The sequence below is a fragment of the Lytechinus variegatus genome, chromosome 2 (assembly GCF_018143015.1).
Source record: "Lytechinus variegatus isolate NC3 chromosome 2, Lvar_3.0, whole genome shotgun sequence".
Taxonomy (NCBI): Eukaryota; Metazoa; Echinodermata; class Echinoidea; order Temnopleuroida; family Toxopneustidae; genus Lytechinus; species Lytechinus variegatus.
The window spans coordinates 72,592,427-72,612,601 of NC_054741.1; the positions used below are offsets into that span (position 1 = coordinate 72,592,427).

At 35.9% G+C, this 20,175-nt stretch overlaps 1 protein-coding gene across 3 annotated transcripts in view; it reads right to left on the reverse strand.

Moving 5' to 3' along the window:
- The window catches only part of LOC121408934 (kinesin-II 95 kDa subunit-like), a 42,824-nt gene that overhangs the window by 21,972 nt on the left and 677 nt on the right, over nt 1-20,175 (reverse strand). The window contains exon 2 of one of the 3 annotated variants that reach the window (XM_041600655.1): nt 15,658-16,152. In XM_041600655.1, coding sequence (XP_041456589.1) covers nt 15,658-16,106 — 449 coding nt within the window. In that variant the 5' untranslated portion in view covers nt 16,107-16,152. Of the gene's footprint in view, nt 1-1,723; nt 2,235-15,657; nt 16,155-20,175 lie in introns of those variants that run through there. The other 2 variants (XM_041600654.1, XM_041600656.1) reach the window with 2 other exon arrangements.

Here is a 20,175-nt window from a genome sequence, read left to right on the forward strand (position 1 = left end):
TGGATCTCTTTAATGACACAAAACTCAATTCTCCTGTCTTGTATAGATTCCCATCCATCCCAGTTTGCTTGAATTGTTGTAGAAACATGTACACTGCCACTGCAAACTGTAAATGACTAAGGTCTGTATTAATTTTTACATGAAAATCTTGCAGACTTTCTCTGGCCATTTTCAAGGTTACTGTATACTTTTTTATGTCGAGGACCCCACACCAAACAACAATTCAAGTTCAAGTTTTGCAACATGTTATTCTCTATCTAGATCTATATTTTTTGTTTTCATTCTTTCAGAATACTGATAATTTAAAGATACTTTTTTTTTAACAAAATGCATATTGTTGCTATCAATTCCTTTTGCCATATCTGCATTTGTAGACCATAGTAGTAAGTACTGAACTCAGTTTTATCACAATTAGTTTAAACTGCTTTAGTGATTGTTCCTTTTTGTATTGTTAATCACATTGCTCATGAAAAAAGAAAACATTGAATTAAAAAAAGCTCAGTTACATGGAGGATATAGCATGTCCTCTTTTACCTTAAATTTTCAAGGTAAATCCCTACAAATAAGCACACAACATACCTGGCAAACATCCTTTGTGCGGATTGTTAAGGCAGGCAGCGATTCAAACCTTCAACTTCAAGCAATATTTCATAAATTGTTTGAAATGTCAGACAACATTACTAAGCAAACCTTCACTAGTTTGTACTAGGCCTATACTACTTGATGATTATAAATGTCATGAATGTTGAGAAAGTAAGTCAGAACAAAAGATGTTGACTCTGGACATTAAGAATTGAGAGCTGCTGCACAATAGAACCCATCCTACACTTGGAATACGTTCTTATTTTAAAATGGATGGTCCAGGCTGAAAAATATTTATATCTAAATAAATAAGAGTAAAATTCAGAGCAAAATGCTGACAATTTCATCAAAATCAGATAACAAATAACCAAGTTATTGAATTTTTCAATATTATCAATAGGCCAATGTTTTTAAAGCAGTTTATACACATCGTCATAAATATTCATTAGGTGGGCTGATGATGTCACATCCCCACTTTCCTTTTACATGAAATCAAAAATGTTTCTTTGTTTTCATATTTTACGTAATACTTGAATTACTTGGATGTAGAGACATAAAGCTAGAAGCTTATTTGCCCTTCATATTAAATGATATGTCTCCATTATTTAACTTAAACAGTTGTCAATCAAATTGTTTTATTAGTTCTTGAAGAACAAGAAAAATTTGATTGACAACTGATTAAGTCAATGCTGCAACTTATTTCATCATTATGGTGACCTTCTGTTCTTGGTAGAAAATTTTTGAATAAACCTAGCTAGGCCTAATAAAAGAATAAGTGGGGATATGACATCAACAGCCCACCTAATAATATCATGCCTAGATCTAGAACTGTTTCACCGGAAAAATGCAAATTTTAAAATTCAATAACTTTGTTAATTTTTATCAAATTTAGATCAAATTTTCAGCATTTCGCTCTGTGAATTTTACTCTATTTATTGAGATATAAATATTTCCAGCCTGGACCATCCCTTTAAACGTCAGGAGGCCAAGTCTGAAAAAAATGAAACTGTTGTAACATTTAACTACAATATGTTTTGTTAATCTATGAATGAAATTGAATTTTAAAAATACTAATGAAATCATTTGATCGTGTTTATATAACATTTTTTTTCAAACATGGAAGACGGATGTTTTTCCTCACCGACTTGACTGATGAGATACCCCCGAAAAACTTTGATATCTCGAATTGAATTGTCCTTTCTTCCCTGTTCCCAAAGGTGTATCAACGGGGGTAATGAAGTTACTGTCCGAACCCGGCGAATCATCATAGTCAAAATCATCAAAATTTATATCCATCGTGAGCTGATGATCGTTTGGCATATTCCAGTAAAATATCACAAGGTAAATGCGATGAATCCATTAAGACAATGACGAAAATTGCACATGAAACAACTTCTTTCCAAAGACAAAGTCAAAGAAACAACTTTCTGAAGGTTATCCATTATCATTGTTGACTTTGAAACACTGCACTCTTGATTATCGCACGTTTTTTTACACACACAATTATTTATTACCGTAGTACCGTACGTGTGTGTGTATGGCTAACCAGCCATTCCCATTTCCATTCTCGTGCGTTGCTATGCTGCTCCAGGTACGCTACGGGAACCCCCTGTGTGCACACACCAGCCTTCGATGTTGTGCTGCAAAGTAGGACCAATATCAAACCTTTCTTTTGTAGCAGATATTTTGGTTAGCCCCCCTAATCGTTAATCTCGTCTTCTCTTTTGTCCTTAAATCGATTTAGTCATAAAGAAGCTTATGAGTTATAGGGAGATGAGACTATATTCCCGTTCAATGTCTAAGTTAAAATGTTCAAACTCCTTTCACAATTTGGCTCAAACAAATCAAGGTCATGGCCTGGGTACCCTATACTTAGCCATTCAAAGAATTCATCAAATTTTCGAGCTCTATGGGGCAATTTATTGCTCGTCGGATATAGAAAAGATTTCCATTTGTACAGGGACAAAATAAGCAAAATGATTGTTTATTTATCCTGCTGAAGAGTCTATTACATTCTCCGCCTTCAAGGATAACTCTGTATGGGACAATAGGTACGGGCATGATAAGCGGCCTACAGATGGGGGGGGCAAAGAGGCCTCGCCCCGCCTGGGCCTCCCCCCCCCCCCGGCCCCCAAAAAAAGAAAAAGAGAAAGGGAGCGAAAGAACAGAAAATTAAGGTGAAATTCATTACGTTATTTATTCAATATTATGTCTAAATCTATTAAAAGTTAAAATAATAATCAGACTCACTCCGGTTAAAAAAATGTCCCACACTCCATGCATGCTGTGACCCTGATATTTTTATTATTATTATTTATTTTTATTCATTTCATGTTTTTGGGCGTACACCGTCACAGCCAGGGCGTTACAGTCAATGGAGAAATAAAACGATGGAAAGAAAGAGCCATGCATATAGCCCGGATATTATCCGGTTTTACCCGAAAATAATATCAGAACTAATCATCAAGCACATTTAAGCTGCTGTTGACATGGGCAATAATTAATCTCAACCTGTCATTATTTTATAGTATAATTAAGCTGGGGTAGAAACATATAACGAACCCCACCCAACATAAAAGAGAATTTTAGAGGGACACAATCATTATGTCGATGAACATCCTAGGCCTATATTTCAGTGTATTCCCCGATGAAAATATATATGGCTTCGTTTCAAGATTGATTATCGGTCATCATTCGTGTTCTTTTTCCTAGAATGGATCAAAACTCAAAAGCGCAGGATGACACTTCACGGTGATTGCGTGAACGTGGAGCTTATTTTATCCACCTATATAGTTGTAACTCAATCCATGACATGTATTTTAAAGCGGTTATATATAGTGAAAGTCCCATCTCCAGCCAGTTTCCGTGTGATTTAATATAATCTTTTCTCAATCTGAAATTGCCGTCCCACTGGCGGTAACACCCACCCACCCCCCCCCCCCCCCCAAAAAAAGAGGAAAGTTAGATAGGCTTGCATGAGTTGCATCAAGTTAGGGTAGGTGTAGATGGGGAATTGGTATAATAAGGGGCAGTGGCGTACCGTGGGTCACGGCATTGGGGGGGGCACCAGCAAAATTTTTGAGCCACTCAGTGAGCGCGCGAAGCGCGCTCAGTTGCCAGGTATACTGACACTACAGAGATATTTTAAGGACAGTGCCATTAAATGGATATGTATGTCACTGATCAAATGATGCGAGCGCGAAGCGCGAGCTGAAAATTTTGGATATTCAGGCCTAAAAAGGACATCATAATCATTTTTTGTAATCATGATACGTACCTGTCTCACTATTTAATGCGAGCGCGAAGCGCGAGCTGAAATTTTTGTGTATATATATATTGACCTCAAACAGGGATATTTTAAGGACTATATCTTAGGAATCTATTAAGAGTATACATATCTCACCATAGTCATCTAATGCGAGTGCTAAGCTATTGCTGATTTTGTTAGAATTACATCTATACGCATTAAGCATTTGTAGTAATTGTAATAATCATTATACGCATCTCACTAATCAAATATTGCGAGCGCGAGCTGAAATTTAGGAAATTCAATCCTGAAGAGGGGCATTCTAAGGCTTGTTTGTAGGAATTCACTACGACCATACGTATTTCAATAACCAAATGATGCGAGCGCGAAGCGCGAGCTGAAAATTTTTGATATTCAGATCAGAAAAAGGGACATTTTAAGGATTGATTCTAGGAATTCATGGAAAGCAGACATATCTCACCAATCCACAAATGAGAACGTAAGCACGGACAGGAAATGCTTTATATTAAAACCTTAAAATGGGGAAATCACTTTAAGTAGTCGTGAAATAGAATACATAAAGCAAAAATATCTCGAAGTGCAAGGAAATACATTTGGTGTAAATTGACTTGAAAACGGGAGGTTTTAGTACAACAGGGTTATATATCTCGTTAAACAGACAATGCGAGCAACAATGAAGACATATGCCCTGAGTGAATTATGTTTCATAAAGAGTTATGACAAAAATATTTCTTATGTTATATAACACAACAATAATAATTTAATACAAGATCATGAACAACATTTCTTCTTTTCCAGTACTTTCTCTTCCTTTCTTCCTCTTTTTCTCCTTTTACCCGTTTTTTTTTTTGGTCAGCCAATGGGGGGGCACATGCCCCCTCCCCATGCCCCCCCCCCCGTAGTTACGCCACTGATAAAGGGAAAGGGAGAGAAAAGATGAGAAATAAATGGGAGAATTATCGCCCACGTACATCGCCCATTTCAATAATCATTGGCTTTATATTCACGGCTGTTTTCCCGGTTTCCGGCCAAAACTCTCGACTGCTGTTTTAGGCTTACGATGCGGTAAATGACCAATCCGTCTATTGGCAACTCGTCCACTTATCACATGGTCTGCCTTCATTTAGTGTAATGCCATTCCGTCTATCAAAATTTCATCTTACAATCATTTTGGTCCAACAACCATTTGGTTCAATAATCACTTCGTCTAATCACCATTTTGTCTTTGCATGAACATTTCTTCTCATATTATTACCAGTTGGTCTAATACAAATTTTCTTTTGATTGATTTTGTCCAATCAACACTTAATCCATTAGACCAAAATTGTTAAATGGACTAAATGGCTATTGAACCAACTTTTTATTAGACGAAATGGCAATTAGACCACGTGTGGACGAAGTGATCGGACCAATAGTAGACGAGTTGGTAATTGGACGAATTGGCATTAGACCAATTGAAAATAAACGCTACATATGCTACTGACAATAGGGTGAGGGATGAACCACTGTCACCACATCCCCTTTTCAACGGAAATTCTATTTAAAAAAATGTTTATAAGAAGATTGGGGGCAATTGCTTACTCTTTCTTGAGGTATGCTTATACTCCTCGAGTATAGTAAACAAGAATTTTGATATGGTATCGGAGCCGAATTAAGCACCTCAGTTTAATTACGAAATTCGTGTTTAAAAAATCGCCCCTCTGATGACGCCTGGACCCCCTAAAAATCTAGATCATGACTTGCGTCAATAAAATATCATGATGACGCACCTCGAAGGTTTTGGGAGGAACGTTCTCTTTTTAATCGTCGTTCAAAGGTAATTAGAGAAAATGATGTGCAAACACGCACTAAGTACTAAGTGTTTATTATGGGATCGTCAAAATGGACTCTATGTGAAGTACACTATAATATAACGCAAGCAATAATCATGATTGTACTCAATATGTAATTAAATTGGAGTGCTTTCTTGTACCAAGGAGCTTGCTTGTACACGTTCATAGACGCGAAAAAGACCATTCGTTTTCTTTTCTCCAATGAATATTTCTATGTTATTTCATTAGGCCCATTCAAAACCAACACCTTATTACCGTCTAACAGATAAGATAAAGTAATATAGCCTTTCAGGGGGAACTACAGAATTCAGATTCAGTATATAGTTGGATATTCCTTCTAATTCATTGTCTAACATAAGACAGTAAATATTTTGGTGGATAAAATTTCTCGGATTATCACGGGTTTTCTCCAGTCACCTTTTTTTCTATTGGTATCTTTTTTTCTATTCCTTCCCTGTCCTTCTACTGTTATATTTTGTTCATCTTTTTTTGTGTCATCTCTTCCTTCTCTTTTTATGACTATGGCAGCAGCAGTGGCGAACCGTGGGTCATGGCATTGGGGAGGGGGCACCAGCAAAAATTTGAGTCATTTAGTGAGCGCAAGAAGCGCTCAGTTGCCAGGTATACTGACCTAATAGAGACATTTTAAGGACAGTGTCATTAAACAGATATGTATCTCGACACTGATCACATAATGCGAGCGCGAAGCGAGCTTATTTTTTTTTCCTTTTTTTTATTCAGGCCTATAAAAAGGTCTGAAAGGTAAAAAAAAATTGACATTATATAAGCAAATTTTTGTATCCATGATACGTACCTATCTCGCTAAACAAACAATGCGAGCGCGAAGCGAACATGAAGCAATTCTAGTCATTGTAATCATGATTAACGTACGCATCTCACTAATCAAATATGGCGAGCGCGAAGCGCGAGCTCAAAATTTAGACCTGAAGAGGAACATTTTAAGGCTTGTTTGTAGGAGTTCACGAAGACCATAAGTATTTCACTAAATGATGCGAGCGCTAAGCGCGAGCTGAAATTTATGTATATATTGAACCCAAACGGATATTTAAAGGACTATTTTTTAAAGGAATTCATTAAGAGTACACATATCTCACCACATTCATCTAATGCAAGTGCCAAGTGCATGCTGATTTTGTTAGAATTATATACATATAAACACATGAAGCACTTTCTGTAGTCATTGTTATAATGATTATCATACGCATCTCACTAATAAAGTATTGCGAGCGCGAAGCGCAAGCTGAAAATTTAGGAAATTCAGACCTGAAGACGGGCATTGTAAGGCTTGTTTGTAGGAATTCACGAATACCATGCGTATTTCACTAACCAATTTATGCGAGCGCGAAGCGCAAGCTGAAAACTTTTGATATTCAGATTAGAAAAAGGGACATTTTAATGACTGATTTTAGGTATTCATGAAGAGCAGACATATCTCACCAATCCACTAATGCGAACGTAAGCACGGACAGGAAATGTTCTATATTAAGAACAAAAAATGGGACAATTATACTTTAAGTATTCATGAAAAAGAAGCATATGTCACTACGTAAAACAATAATAATTTGCAGTGCGAGGAAATATATTTGCTGTATATTGACCTGAAAATGGGAGGTTTTAGTACAACAGGATTATATATCTCGTTAAACAGACAATGCGAGCACCCGGAACAGTGAAGACATAGGCCCTAAGCAAATTATGTTTCATAAAGTTACGAATGTTTTTTGTAACATAACATTATAATGAACAATAATTTGTTCTTTCCCACTACGTTTCTCTCCCTTTCTTCCTCTTTTCCTCCTTTTCCCCGTTTTTTTTTTTCGCCAGCCGATCGGGCGTAGTTATGCCACTGGGCAGCAGGGGCCCATTGCATAAAACTTTTTACCTGAGAAAACTCAGGTTGTTTTTACCGGAGTTTTTGCCCTGTGTTAAAGTCAATGGCAGAAATCAGACTAACCTTAGTTTTCTGTTTTTACCAGAGTTTTCTCAGGTAAAAAGTTTTATGCAACAGGGCCGCAGGTGTGGCGGAAAAGGGGAACTAGGAAGCGTGCATGGGGAGGGGTCGAGTGAAGAACTTTTTTTTTTTGCTGCGGGCGCTTATGAACAGATATGCCCCCCTTGAAAACAAAATCTCCAATAATACATCCACGCGTATATAGTAAATATAGGTCTTGCCTATTATAATAAGGAAAGTACATTTAGCGTTCCAATGTAGCTAATTACTTTCATCTTCATGCGAAATAGCTGATACCAGTGAACGACGTTGCTTGTTCTTGAAATTCATTAATTTCTCTATACAGTCACTGCCATTAAGCTGTGCCAATCACGAAAATGGCATTGAATAAAAAAAATCAATGATCAATTCAGGGCAAGATCTGGATTGCATGCATGACGGGAGTATTTACAGACGTACAGATGGGGGTGAGGCCATGCCCCCTTCCCAAGAAGTTTCACGACCAAGAAAAAAAGGAGAAAAAGTATAAGAGAGAGAGAGAGTGTGTGTGTGTGTGTGTGTGTGTGTATGGAGGTGACGTGACCGAGTGGTCTAAGGCGCCTGGCTTTACATGAAAGAGTCCGGGGTTCGATTCCCGGCCGCGGCACCTATGCCCGTGAGCAAAGGCATTTAATCTACAATGCTCTTTTATCCTGCTTTCAAATAAATGGAAATGCTATATGCATTATTGGTAACATGGTGTGAAATTGTTTAAAAAAAAAAATATGTGTGAGGGTGTGTGCGTTTGTGTGTGATAGGGTGTGTGCGTGTGTGTGTGTGTGAATAACACATTATTGTCCGAATAATCAGATCTAATAATGAGATTTTTTTATTAAAAAGAATGTGCTCGCTTACTTCACGCTCTCGCACCTTTTAAGAACTTTTGCTCCATTCTGAAGTTGCGTTTGAAGGATATGTCCGAATAAGATTAGCATGCAGCAACATGGTCAAATCGTATTTGATCAAATTCTAAGAAAAATTAAAAAAGAATTGGGTTTTGAGATATATTTCCTAATTTTAAGTGACACTGCATGATGCAACTGCATTGTGTAATTTCAGATGCAGGTCTCATAGGTTACCCGTCAATAACAATCGATTCTCTTTAGAATAAGTGAATGAAGATTTATGTACATTATGCTCGCTAAAGGAAGTTGGAAATGAGTTCCATTATTTATTTGTGTGTTCTTCCTTCCTAAAAGAAATACAGATGTATACATATACCCAAATAATATTTTATAAGACCTTGTGCTCACCAAATGGGTAGATTGTTTAGTGTAGATAAGAGGTGCCATATTCGAAAAATAAAAGACTTGTAAACTTCATTAGAATAGTAATGTTGTACTTCTCTCAATCATTTATTGATGAAAGGCTTCTTGATAATAATAAAGTTACAAGACCAGTGTGTTTTACAATGTAGTTGTGCTAAACACAATAATATATTAGTTTACATGTAGTGGGTTTTGTTGTTGCTGCATGCTTTTGAATTGTATCAGCCTTTTGCAACATGTACTTTTACAATGCAAACATTTGTATTCATAATTGTAAATGTGTTCATATTCATTGTTGTATATGTAAATGCAAATTCGTCATTGTAAATATGTTCTTCTTGTGACTCTCATACTCCCGATCGGGGGTCGATAGAGTTAAATGAAATTCTTATCTTATCTCTTATCTTACCATATCTGGCCCCCTCGAGTTTGTGTCAATGGGAAGGTGGGGTGGGTATGACGGGGGGTGATTCCATTAATAGACCCACTGAATTTATGCAGATCGAGCGACAGAGGCCTTTCAACCAGATAACCTTATTGAAAGCATGAATATCTCCAATATATCACACTTAAATGTCAAGTCCACCCCAGAAAAATGTTGATTTGAATAAATAGAGAAAAATAAAACTAGCATAATGCTGAAAATTGCATCAAAATCAGATGTAAAATAAGAAAGTTATGGCATTTTATTAAAAGTTTCACTTATTTTTCACAGAACAGTGATATGCACAACTCAAATGAGACATTTGTGTCTATGATGTCCCTCACTCACTATTTCTTTCTTTTTTTTATTCTTTGAATTATACAATATTTCATTTTTACAGATTTGACGATATGGACCAACTTGACTGAACCATATATTATTAAACAATGCTAAATCCACATGTTCGGGATGAATTAATTGTTGTTTCACTTGACAATGAGGAGAAAATTAGAATATTTCATATAATAAAATACAAAAGAAATAGTGAGTAGATGACATCAGTCTCCTCATTTGCATATACTGACCAGGATGTACATATAACTATTTTGTGAAATTAAGCAAAACTTTCAAATGTCATAACTTTCTTATTTTACATCCGATTTTGATGAAATTTTTAGTGTTATGCTTGTTGGATTTTTCTCTTTTTATTTAAATCAACGTTTGGTTGGGGTGGACTTGTCCTTTAACTATCTGTATCAAATTAAAATTTAGCAAGCATGCGTGTGTATTAAAAGGGTGTGGAATTCATGAATCATTTACACCAATTAAGTGACATTTGACTCCAACTGTAATTAACAGGTAAACAGATTTTGTAAAATGGTTCTGAAATTTCGGTCTGAGAGATCTTTCCAGCACTTTCTTAAAATGTTAGTGCATTTGAATACAGGCTTGATTAAAAAATAAACTAAAGGTATGAATAAGTATCGTTTTTAGTTTACTTATTATTTCTAAATGTACACTCTTTACATCACAATTCAATTAAATGCTAAATCAATATCAAGTGACAATATCCTCCAGCGAACAAGTGAAACCATGTCATGAATAAGATATGAATCTATGATCATCACTCATGCAGGGGGCAAAATTAATCAAGAATAAATCACCATCATCACTCACGATGATGATGAATTCATTGCATGTGTTGAAATATATACGATCATGCATTGTCTGTGGTTAGCACGAATGACATACAGTGATCTGGTTGAATAGGTGGTTGGAAAATATTGAAGGGTCTGAGGTTTATTTGATCGATCGCTTCTTTGATTTTGACCAAAATAAAATATCAATCAATATCTAATAAGGTTACACTGCTATCATAGCTAAGTCAAATTCGATTTGTTGCTCTGATTCAATGTGGCTTTGTTGCATCCATCGAAGCCGAGAGGAGGGGATATGAGTTTGGAGAAAAATAGGTCGTATCTACCATTCGCTCGTAATTTCATACAAATTTCTGCCGATTTCCGCATATTTCTAGAGATATTTGGGGACAAATGGCGTATGTAGACGGAGGCACTTGCGCAAAAACAAAATGATAATGATATTAATAATATTAATATAGATAAATATAAATAAATAAATGACTACATTGTAAAAAAATATTGGGTACATTTTTAACCAGCAATGGGGTAATATGTGTCCAACCAATTTGGGGCAGTACTGTACCTAATGCGGGAAGCATAAAAATTATTGTCTAGTAAGGTTAAAAAATAAGCAACAATTACTTTAAACTGGGCAAAATTTTCATCACACTGGATAAATAAATATGTCAAAAAGAAAGGCCCAATGTTGGTTGGACACATAATTATAATCATGGAGCATTTTTACCCAATATTCTTTCGAGTGTGCATAGTATACATACTTTAACTTAACTTAAATGAATAAATAAATTAATAAAATTAAATTTAAGAAATAAGTTACACGAAAGAGTAGAAAAGAAGAAGAAAAGAGAAGATATGATGAAATAGGGAAAAGAGTAAAACAAGAACTTATTTTCTGCATATCACATTAAAATCTGTCACTGAATTTGATTTTCATTTTTCAACAGTCAAGATTTTTACTTGCTCGCGAATATCCATACATTTTGTGATAGCGTGAGCGTGTTTGACTTGTAAGTTTCTCCATTGCAAGGTTTGGAGGTGTGTGAGGGTGTGTGTGTTCTGTGTAGTTATGTGAGTGAACGTTATCGGTTGTATTCGTTATATAAGAAAGACCCAATTCGAATCCATTCCATTCCTTATTTTTGTTTGGCAATAAGTCATGGGTGAAATTTTTTGCCACACAATCCATGTAAGATTTTAAGTCTTCAATTCTGTTGTATTTGTTTTTCGTATATTTGTTTTATCTTGATTCACTTTTCAATATTATTTAAAACCAGATATCAACATCAATAATAAGCGAACAAAGCACTGATCTGAATCAATGCATACAAAATGTAGGTTTTCTGGAGGCTATAACGTTCATAAAACCAAATCAGCTGCATGCTAAAAGGCTGAAATTCCTAACAACCCACCACCCCCCCCCCCCCCCTCACCCTTGTCGCCAGGAGGCCGGGATCACAAATATTTTTTCATTGATTTTGTAAAAACAAAAACATGTTTCCTGATCCAACCTCTTCCCAATCTCCATCACTCTCATCGTGAATGGAAGTTCTAGATGTAAATACTCCGCGGTAGGCACAATTAGGACGGGGAATGAATTTCCCTTTCACTTTGTTTCTCTCCCTCTATCTCTCTGAACCCCGCCCATGCTAATATTAAGATGAATCATCACAAAGAACAGTTGACTGTGACTAACAATTTTATGGTGGTATTATTCTATTTAAAAACCACCAATCCGAAAGCAATAACTTTGAATAAACATATTGCAGACGGCATATATATAAGGTCCCATGTGGGGAGCGTTTCATCAATATTTTCATCCGACAAAGATCTGACATCTTTCCATGGTTTTGATTGGCTGAGAGGCACTGTTCCTATGGTAACTGTCGGATAAAATGGGACTTGTCGGATAAAACGTCTGACAAGTCCTTTCATGAAACGCCCCCCAGGTATATTAAGGACATGATCCCACCGACTATATATAGGATTCGAACCTAGGCCATCGTTTTACGCAACCACCGCACCAAAGACTACCTACCACACCTTCAATTAGGGTGCAATCAGTAGTTCGGCCTATAATCATGATTATGATGACGTCGAAAATGATGTGTGCTTTGCGTTTATGACGTGGCGATAATCGTTGGCATCGACCATTAACTTAATAGCGAGTAATGGGTGTAACGATACTTAATGATACTGACATAATAACTTAAATTCAACATCACGTCATGACATGGTAACGACAAGTGTAAACCAAAAACACTAATTTATTTCGGAGAATACAAAATACGGTCAAAGCAACCATCATTAATAATTTATAGCAAGTTTAGTCCTACAATAATGGTAAAGTTGAGGGTGTTTGTGACGACATTGCAAAATTATAAACAAGCATTTTAGGAGTAAAGCGCAGCAGTAGAACTTTATACTTTAGTGAATAGTTTCTGCGTTCTAAATATATTACATGTATTATTATCATGAATTATATACAACAGAAGATACAGAGCAATTCAGATCCGATGAATTTAATTTGAAATCGAAATCATTTAATTCACAATTTACATAACAAAATTTAACTGATATTGACCATTATTAACAGTAGATGAATAAACCACATCGCATGAAAAATCTTATAAATGGGATATCAAATTAAGCAAGTTGAAATCAAGAAGGACATTAACTGAAGTATATTAGATGAAAATGCATAAAGAAACCTACATAAAATGATTTGGGGGGACATGCATCTATTTATGAAATATACCTGCCGATATGGGTATTTTTTTTAAAAAAGATCAATTTAAAAATCTTTTAAATCGGTTTCATAAAATGATGAGATGAAAAGTGTTAAAAACGAAACAATTCAAAGATCAAGTAAGAAAAAAACTAAAATAGTTTTATTCACTCTTTTTCATGAAAATGCCATGCCTCTCATCTCCTCCTCCTTTTGTTAAGGGTGCCTTTGTAATGATTTGCTCTGAATTTCTGTTGGCTTCCCCTTAAATCTTCTTATACGCGTGCAGAAAATGAACAGTAATGAGATAAATCATTATTTCCATACAATACATTAAAAGACATCATGCCATCGAGGTATTGTAGTTCAAACCGCCGTGGGTATACATGTTATAGGTCAAGCGAAAATGTGTTTTATTTTCGCTTTGAAATACTTGGCGCCTTCAATTTCCATCTTCCCTTTTCGTTGGTCCCGTTATTTCGCGACAGGTGATAAATCTGAATAGATGCTTCTTCGTAATAGACCTCCCCGTCGCATCCGCAGAAGAATTACTGACCGTCCCTTTCAATTGAAAATATGAAATGGTTTACAAAGTTCCATCGCCTATATCTACCCCCCCCCCCCCTCACTCTCACTCTGATATCCCATCTCTTTCCTTTTTTTTCTCATAAAATTATTATTTTGTGCAACTTAATATCTGTCGTATGCCTGCGCCAAACTAATATACCAACACCCACATCCCTTCCACTGTCTCATTCTTTTCCTCCAACTCTCTGATTGATCCTGTTTAACTTCCTTCTTTTTCAGTGACATGACTTGTCTTCACATTGAAGGAATTATTTCTTTAAAAAGACCTATCGCATGCGTCATAACATGTGAGGGAAGACGATCTTCAGAAGATATTAAACTATAGACATCAGTCCTATCCCCCCCCCTCTCTCTCTCCCCCCCCCCCCTCCCTTTCTTCCTAGCACTCTATCTATCTCAGTTTTACCATCGCTCTTTCCCTTTCCGTTTATTATTCTTATAAAAGATTTGTTTCTCTCTTCAACATTACCTTCCGTCGCACGCGTTATGCAGTAATCTATTTAAGATATGAAACAATTATTTATCCATTTTAGAGAATCATTCACAGGTTCTCAAACTCTTCCCCCCCCCCCTCTCTCTCTCTCCCTCTCCCTCTGGAAGAAAAAGCTTTCTCTCTCTCTCAACTCTCCATCATCCATGACATACAATGAAGGTTGCTGTCTTGTTGAGTGCAATGATGTTAAATTATTATGACCTCTAGTTCTTCCGATGAAAAATAAAAACTAACCAGAGTGCCACACTTATAACGGACTTCATAATCCAACTTGGCGTGATATTCTTTGAAGTCAATACTAGAAGTATAATGTTCAGGTATAATTCAAGTATTCTTCTTGGTAAAATCATGTTCGAATAACACTGCATATCCAATAGTTTCGAGGGTAAACAACCTTTTTCAGAAGGCATGTAATCATGACTCACAGACATCATTTACTATTATATTATATTTCATTTAAATTGTAACTTGTTTTCTTTTGTTCTAGCTTTGTATCATGATATGTATAAAGAAGAATTATTAGTTTAAATGATCATAAATTATGAGACATATTATTGTCTTTTAATTTGTTTTTTTTTTCAGGTGTGTTTATTAGAAATTGTATTTTGAGCACATTGAATTGAATAACTTTATTGTCCATAAAAGAAATTCTTTTTTTTTCACTGGTTTACACACATGTAGATACAATATATACACATAACAAAACAAAATATGATGAAAACATGTGAACATGAGGAAAGAACTCAGGTATACATGGTTCACGCTAAATTTTCGATACACAAGTATTTGAAATACAATTCAAAGTTAAAGTCAGGTTTAAGAATAGTTCATATTCGAGAATAATCATGGAGGTATAGCTGGAGCAATATTTTCTTGTCTATTCTTTATTGAAATGTTTCGGAGAAATTCACTCAAAGACAAAGTTTACATGCACACGATCCTTTGGTTTAAAGTTATAAACTATTTGCAAACACGCACAGTCACACACACTAAGCTTAAGATCTGGGGCCCCGTTTCATAAAGAAATACAACGATTGTAATTTAGCCATAATGGCAACCAACTACCATGGTAACCTTGATCGAGACTGGCAGTTGAGCCATGTTACCAATGTAATTGACATTAAGGCAAAATTACTATAGTTGCAACTCTTTATGAAATGGGCACCTATACCCCTTTTGGATATTTTGTTACGGGCTATTCCCCCATCCACCCTTCCCGCAAATTCTTCTTTTGGCAATGTGCTTATTCATTACTATTTTTGAATGATTTTTTAGTATGAAAATGAGAAACATTCAGTGTATTTACCATGAACTTTTGCTACTTCGGCGACTTCTATCCATACTCCAGCCTGGATTGGTTGGTCCGGGGCCCATGCCGCCACTGTTCCACCAACGAATCACTCGATCCCCACTTTCCTCACTATGTCGTCTGCTAGGAAAACTACCTGTACTTAGTGAATCGATACTTAAGCGCTTTCCTCCAGCTCGAGGTGAAAGATGTTCTGGTGAAGGTTCGCTGAATGGAAGATCGAGAGCTACAGAAGTGTCAGACACCAGCGAACAACTCGAATCTAGTGATGACGTACGAGTGCGCACGGATAATGTGTTCGTCAATTTTGGCATCTCCGAAGAAGTGAGGGTTTTGCTGGAGGCGCCATTTTTCGTTGGAGACGCGTTGGATTCGTCTGCGCGATTGAGCTTCCGACCGTCTTGATTTCGGGGCATTCTGGGAGGCTTTCTTGACTTTTCCGTCATGATGTAAGAAGAGGAAGTCGAAATGCTCTGCCTCGGTTTAGAATTTCTGCATAGAGAAAAGAACAACCGCATAAGTAAATTCAATAAGAATGTAGAGGATACTCGGTGAAAATCACTGGCGCGTCATGGAAGGGGCTTAAGTTTGGGGAACTGGTCCTCCAAAAGTCCAATTAGCAATAGAAAAAAAGAAAATCGGAGAAAAAGAAGACGAGAAAAGGGAATGGGATGAAATCATTTTTATAATATGCCATTGTCAAAATCTGTAGTTATATATATTTTCATTTACAGAAGGTAAACATTTTTGCTCTCCCGCGAAATTTTCCAGCAAGTTGTGTCCCCCTGGCTCATTACATCACTGGGGAAAATATCACCATATCGTCTTCTAATTTTGTCTTAAGAATTATAATTGTGTCACTAACCCCGTTGTGCACTGCTTTCAGGTTGTGATTATTTGTGACAGTAGTAAGCAAATCTGTTTCACTTCACGCTTGGCTAAAAAAAACAACCTATTTACTTTCAGACGCAAAGTAGGCCTAATGTCCATTTTTATCAACATTAATTTTTATTAACTTCAAAATTTTCAATATTATGCCAACATGCCACATTATGCAGATCATTTAATAATAGGACACTGACAAAATGCTGTTTAAACTTTTATGCAACTCTTTTTAATACATGAATAAAGCAGTGTTTTACTGATTAAAAAATGCTTTATTCATTGAATTGTTGAAGATCAAATATTGAAAATTGCAATTTGTTGTTTAAGATTTTAAATACTTAGTTAAACTGTTGCACAACTACTGTAAAGTTCATTATACTTAACAGCGTTGTAGAAAACAATTTTAGCAATGTTTTTACTGCGTAAGTTGAATGATAACACAAAACGTGATATCTGTATAATATATATCTGACTTTTGAACTACAGTCTGATTAAATATGGCCGTATTAAAACTTTAAGAAAAAAAACGAATGAAGTGTCTGGTTTATATTAAAATCATTTAACAGCCTATTCGATGATTAGCGAACTTAGAGGGGGGATTGGTGAGCGGACTTTTGAATCACGAAAGTCCATTCCCCCATTGTTTTTTTTTCAAACTTATGTTAGTGATTGTTTTACTTAATTGCATTGAGTTATTGTAACCTAATTTTCTTGAGTAAAATCCACTCCCCAATATAGTAATAATAACAATAATAATTTTACCGAAAGGAAAAATCCGTATTATAATTAATACAGTATCACGCCCTGTCGTCAAGGGCAGTAAAATAAAAACCTTTAATTTTCAAATTCCAAACTGATAATGTCTCAATACTATACGATGATAGAGGCCAATGAATGTCACCTAAAAATCATGTTGGAAACAAATTGAGCAATACATAGGACCCTATATAGGCCTATATGAAGCGTCTGAAAATATCAAAACACCGGTGTAAAATAAAAGTTTAAATACACGCATACTCCCTTACACACACTAATTCACCGACACTCACCTTACACATTATTTCACGCACACATTGACAAACCAAGTAGTACAAAGCGAAATGTAGAAATCATTCTTACCATTAATTCTCGTTCTCTGAGCCTCACGAAGCGAATTATGTTATCACAAAAGTGGTTTGATTCCTATATATACGAACTAAATAGCTATATAAACCCATCTAATTATTATCTTTTAAAATGATGACCTCTAGTCAGGCTAATGAAACAAAAAGTCCCTGCAGTGATTATCATTTGTTTGATCTTTGATAGTTTGTAAATACCATTAAATCTCATTCACATTAGCTTAATGATTGCAGGTTAATTGTCTTATCTGTTTGCAGACAGCGTGTATTTCCAACTCTTTCCTGCTGATGTGACACACAATCACGGTGTATTGGTTGCCAATGAGAACGTTCGATTGAACCATCGTTTTATGTACAAGACAAATATCATTATTTATAATTTATCAGGGTCAAAACCATTATCTATAATATGTTCACGCTTAGTATATTTAAATTCCCAGAGTCAAAAGAGACAATGAATGGTGCATTATTCAATTTTCAATGAGATTCGTATAAAAAAGGAAGACAGAAGAAAGGCTGGCATAGAGCAATAGCCTTAACCAGAAACTTCATTTATTTCATCGTTTCATCTATATATTTCATAGCAATTATCCCAAGTCAAGAATTGAGAGGTCTATTAAACAAGTTTCGCATTTAAATATTTTTTAATCATACCGGTGTAGGCTAAGTGATTATATTAATGGAGAGTTTTTTTTTCATATCTACAGTCGAATGGCGATTCCGATTTCACCTCTTGTAGGGCATCTTATTGAAATTGAATAGACTTGAATCAAATCAATCTCATATTGAAAAAAATCTCATTTTCAGATTATCATCATGGGAAAAAAAGAGAAAACATAAGAAAAATAATGAATACAGAAAATTAGCAAAGTTGATTAAAGTATAAAATTAACAAATAATAGTTAAGAGGTAAAGCTCTATTCATGAGTTTTATATCCTGTCATTTTTTATACTCACCACAATTTTACTTCTCTCTGGGTAATCATTACGATTATCATTATAATCTTTGAATTTCTATATCTCGCACACACACTTATACCTCGCAAGATTCACCCACAGTGGTGTAGCTACGGGGGGCTGGGGACACAAATGGACGATTATAAATAATGATAACAGAATTATTGTTGAAAATATTTGAGGAATAAGATATACTTTCAACAAATCGAGATTGGTCGAATATGATGGGATTTTTTAAATTACGAATGCGGAAATGCTACCCTGCCCCCCGGGCCCTGCCCCCGGTGGCGGATATAATTGGCCAATCAAAATTGTTGTTGTTGTTGTTCTTCTTCTTCCTGTTACTGCAGGCAAGCTCCTCAATCGGGATATAATTACTGCAGGCGTGTGTGGGTAGTGATGAATTTGAATTAATGATGTGCCCCCCCCCCCCCCCGAATGAAAGTAGGCATCTGAATTTTGTTTAGCCTTGTCTTCAAATCATCGACCGATTTTTTGTTGTTGGTATAGGGAGAAAGAGATTACCGATCATTTCCGTCTCCCGACAGAATTTTGAGGGGGAGTTGTTAGGTATCGACCAACGTTCGGATTGAAGCACTGTGATTTACAGATTTATATAAAAATGTAAGTCTTGAGATAGCTGCATAGCTCTTCTCTCTTCAAGAGATCTCCATTTAAGTGACTTTCAGCATCTGAGAAACACTATACTGGTTTTCCTGTGATCTTTACAAACGAATCTAGTGGCTCTTTCTTGAGCTGACTTCTAGATGTGGTCTTTCGTGTATAGGCCCAGTAAAGACCTTTTATTTATTTTTTTTGCTTGTCAATTTTCCTCGGCAAAACGCCCCCCCCCCCCCATTTCCCCAAAACCTGGATCCGCCCCTGCTTCCCCGTCTAATGAAATCGAATTAAAGTAATGAAAATTAACCCCTAGATTGAAAGTATATGTCATCTAAATTACAAAATATGGTCTGATTGGATTTCTGAAAGCATTTGTTGCATGTTGTGATGCGTCAAGTAATGCAAATGAATGAATGAATTTAACCTATATCAAATTCACACGCATTTTTATGGAAAAGTTTTTATTCGAACGTGTCGTTCTCGGCCCCCGTTCCATAAATGACCAATGACCCAAGATCACCAATTTATTGATTAAGTGTTAATCATCATGATTCCGTTATGATTGATGTCTTATTATAGCATTCTGAATTATGAGAAATTGCTCCTTTTATACATGGGAGGAAATCTATCCCAAAAGGTATGGGGACCAGGGCCTGGAAAATCTGACAAGCAAAAAAAAAGAAAAAAAAAAGTTATCACCAAGAATGTAAAGTCATTTAGTCCAAAATACATGTATTATTTCGATTGTGAAGTGATGCATTTTTCTCCATCATAGAAGACAAAAAATAATAGGGGGCATTTGATATTGTGTCCCCCTACTATTTTTGGTAGGGGACACGCCCCCCATGTCGCCCCTGGGATTTCCACCCATGCTTCTATATATGATTGCCCTTGTTCATCTGTTCTTGTATCTGCATACCTTATCAGACCA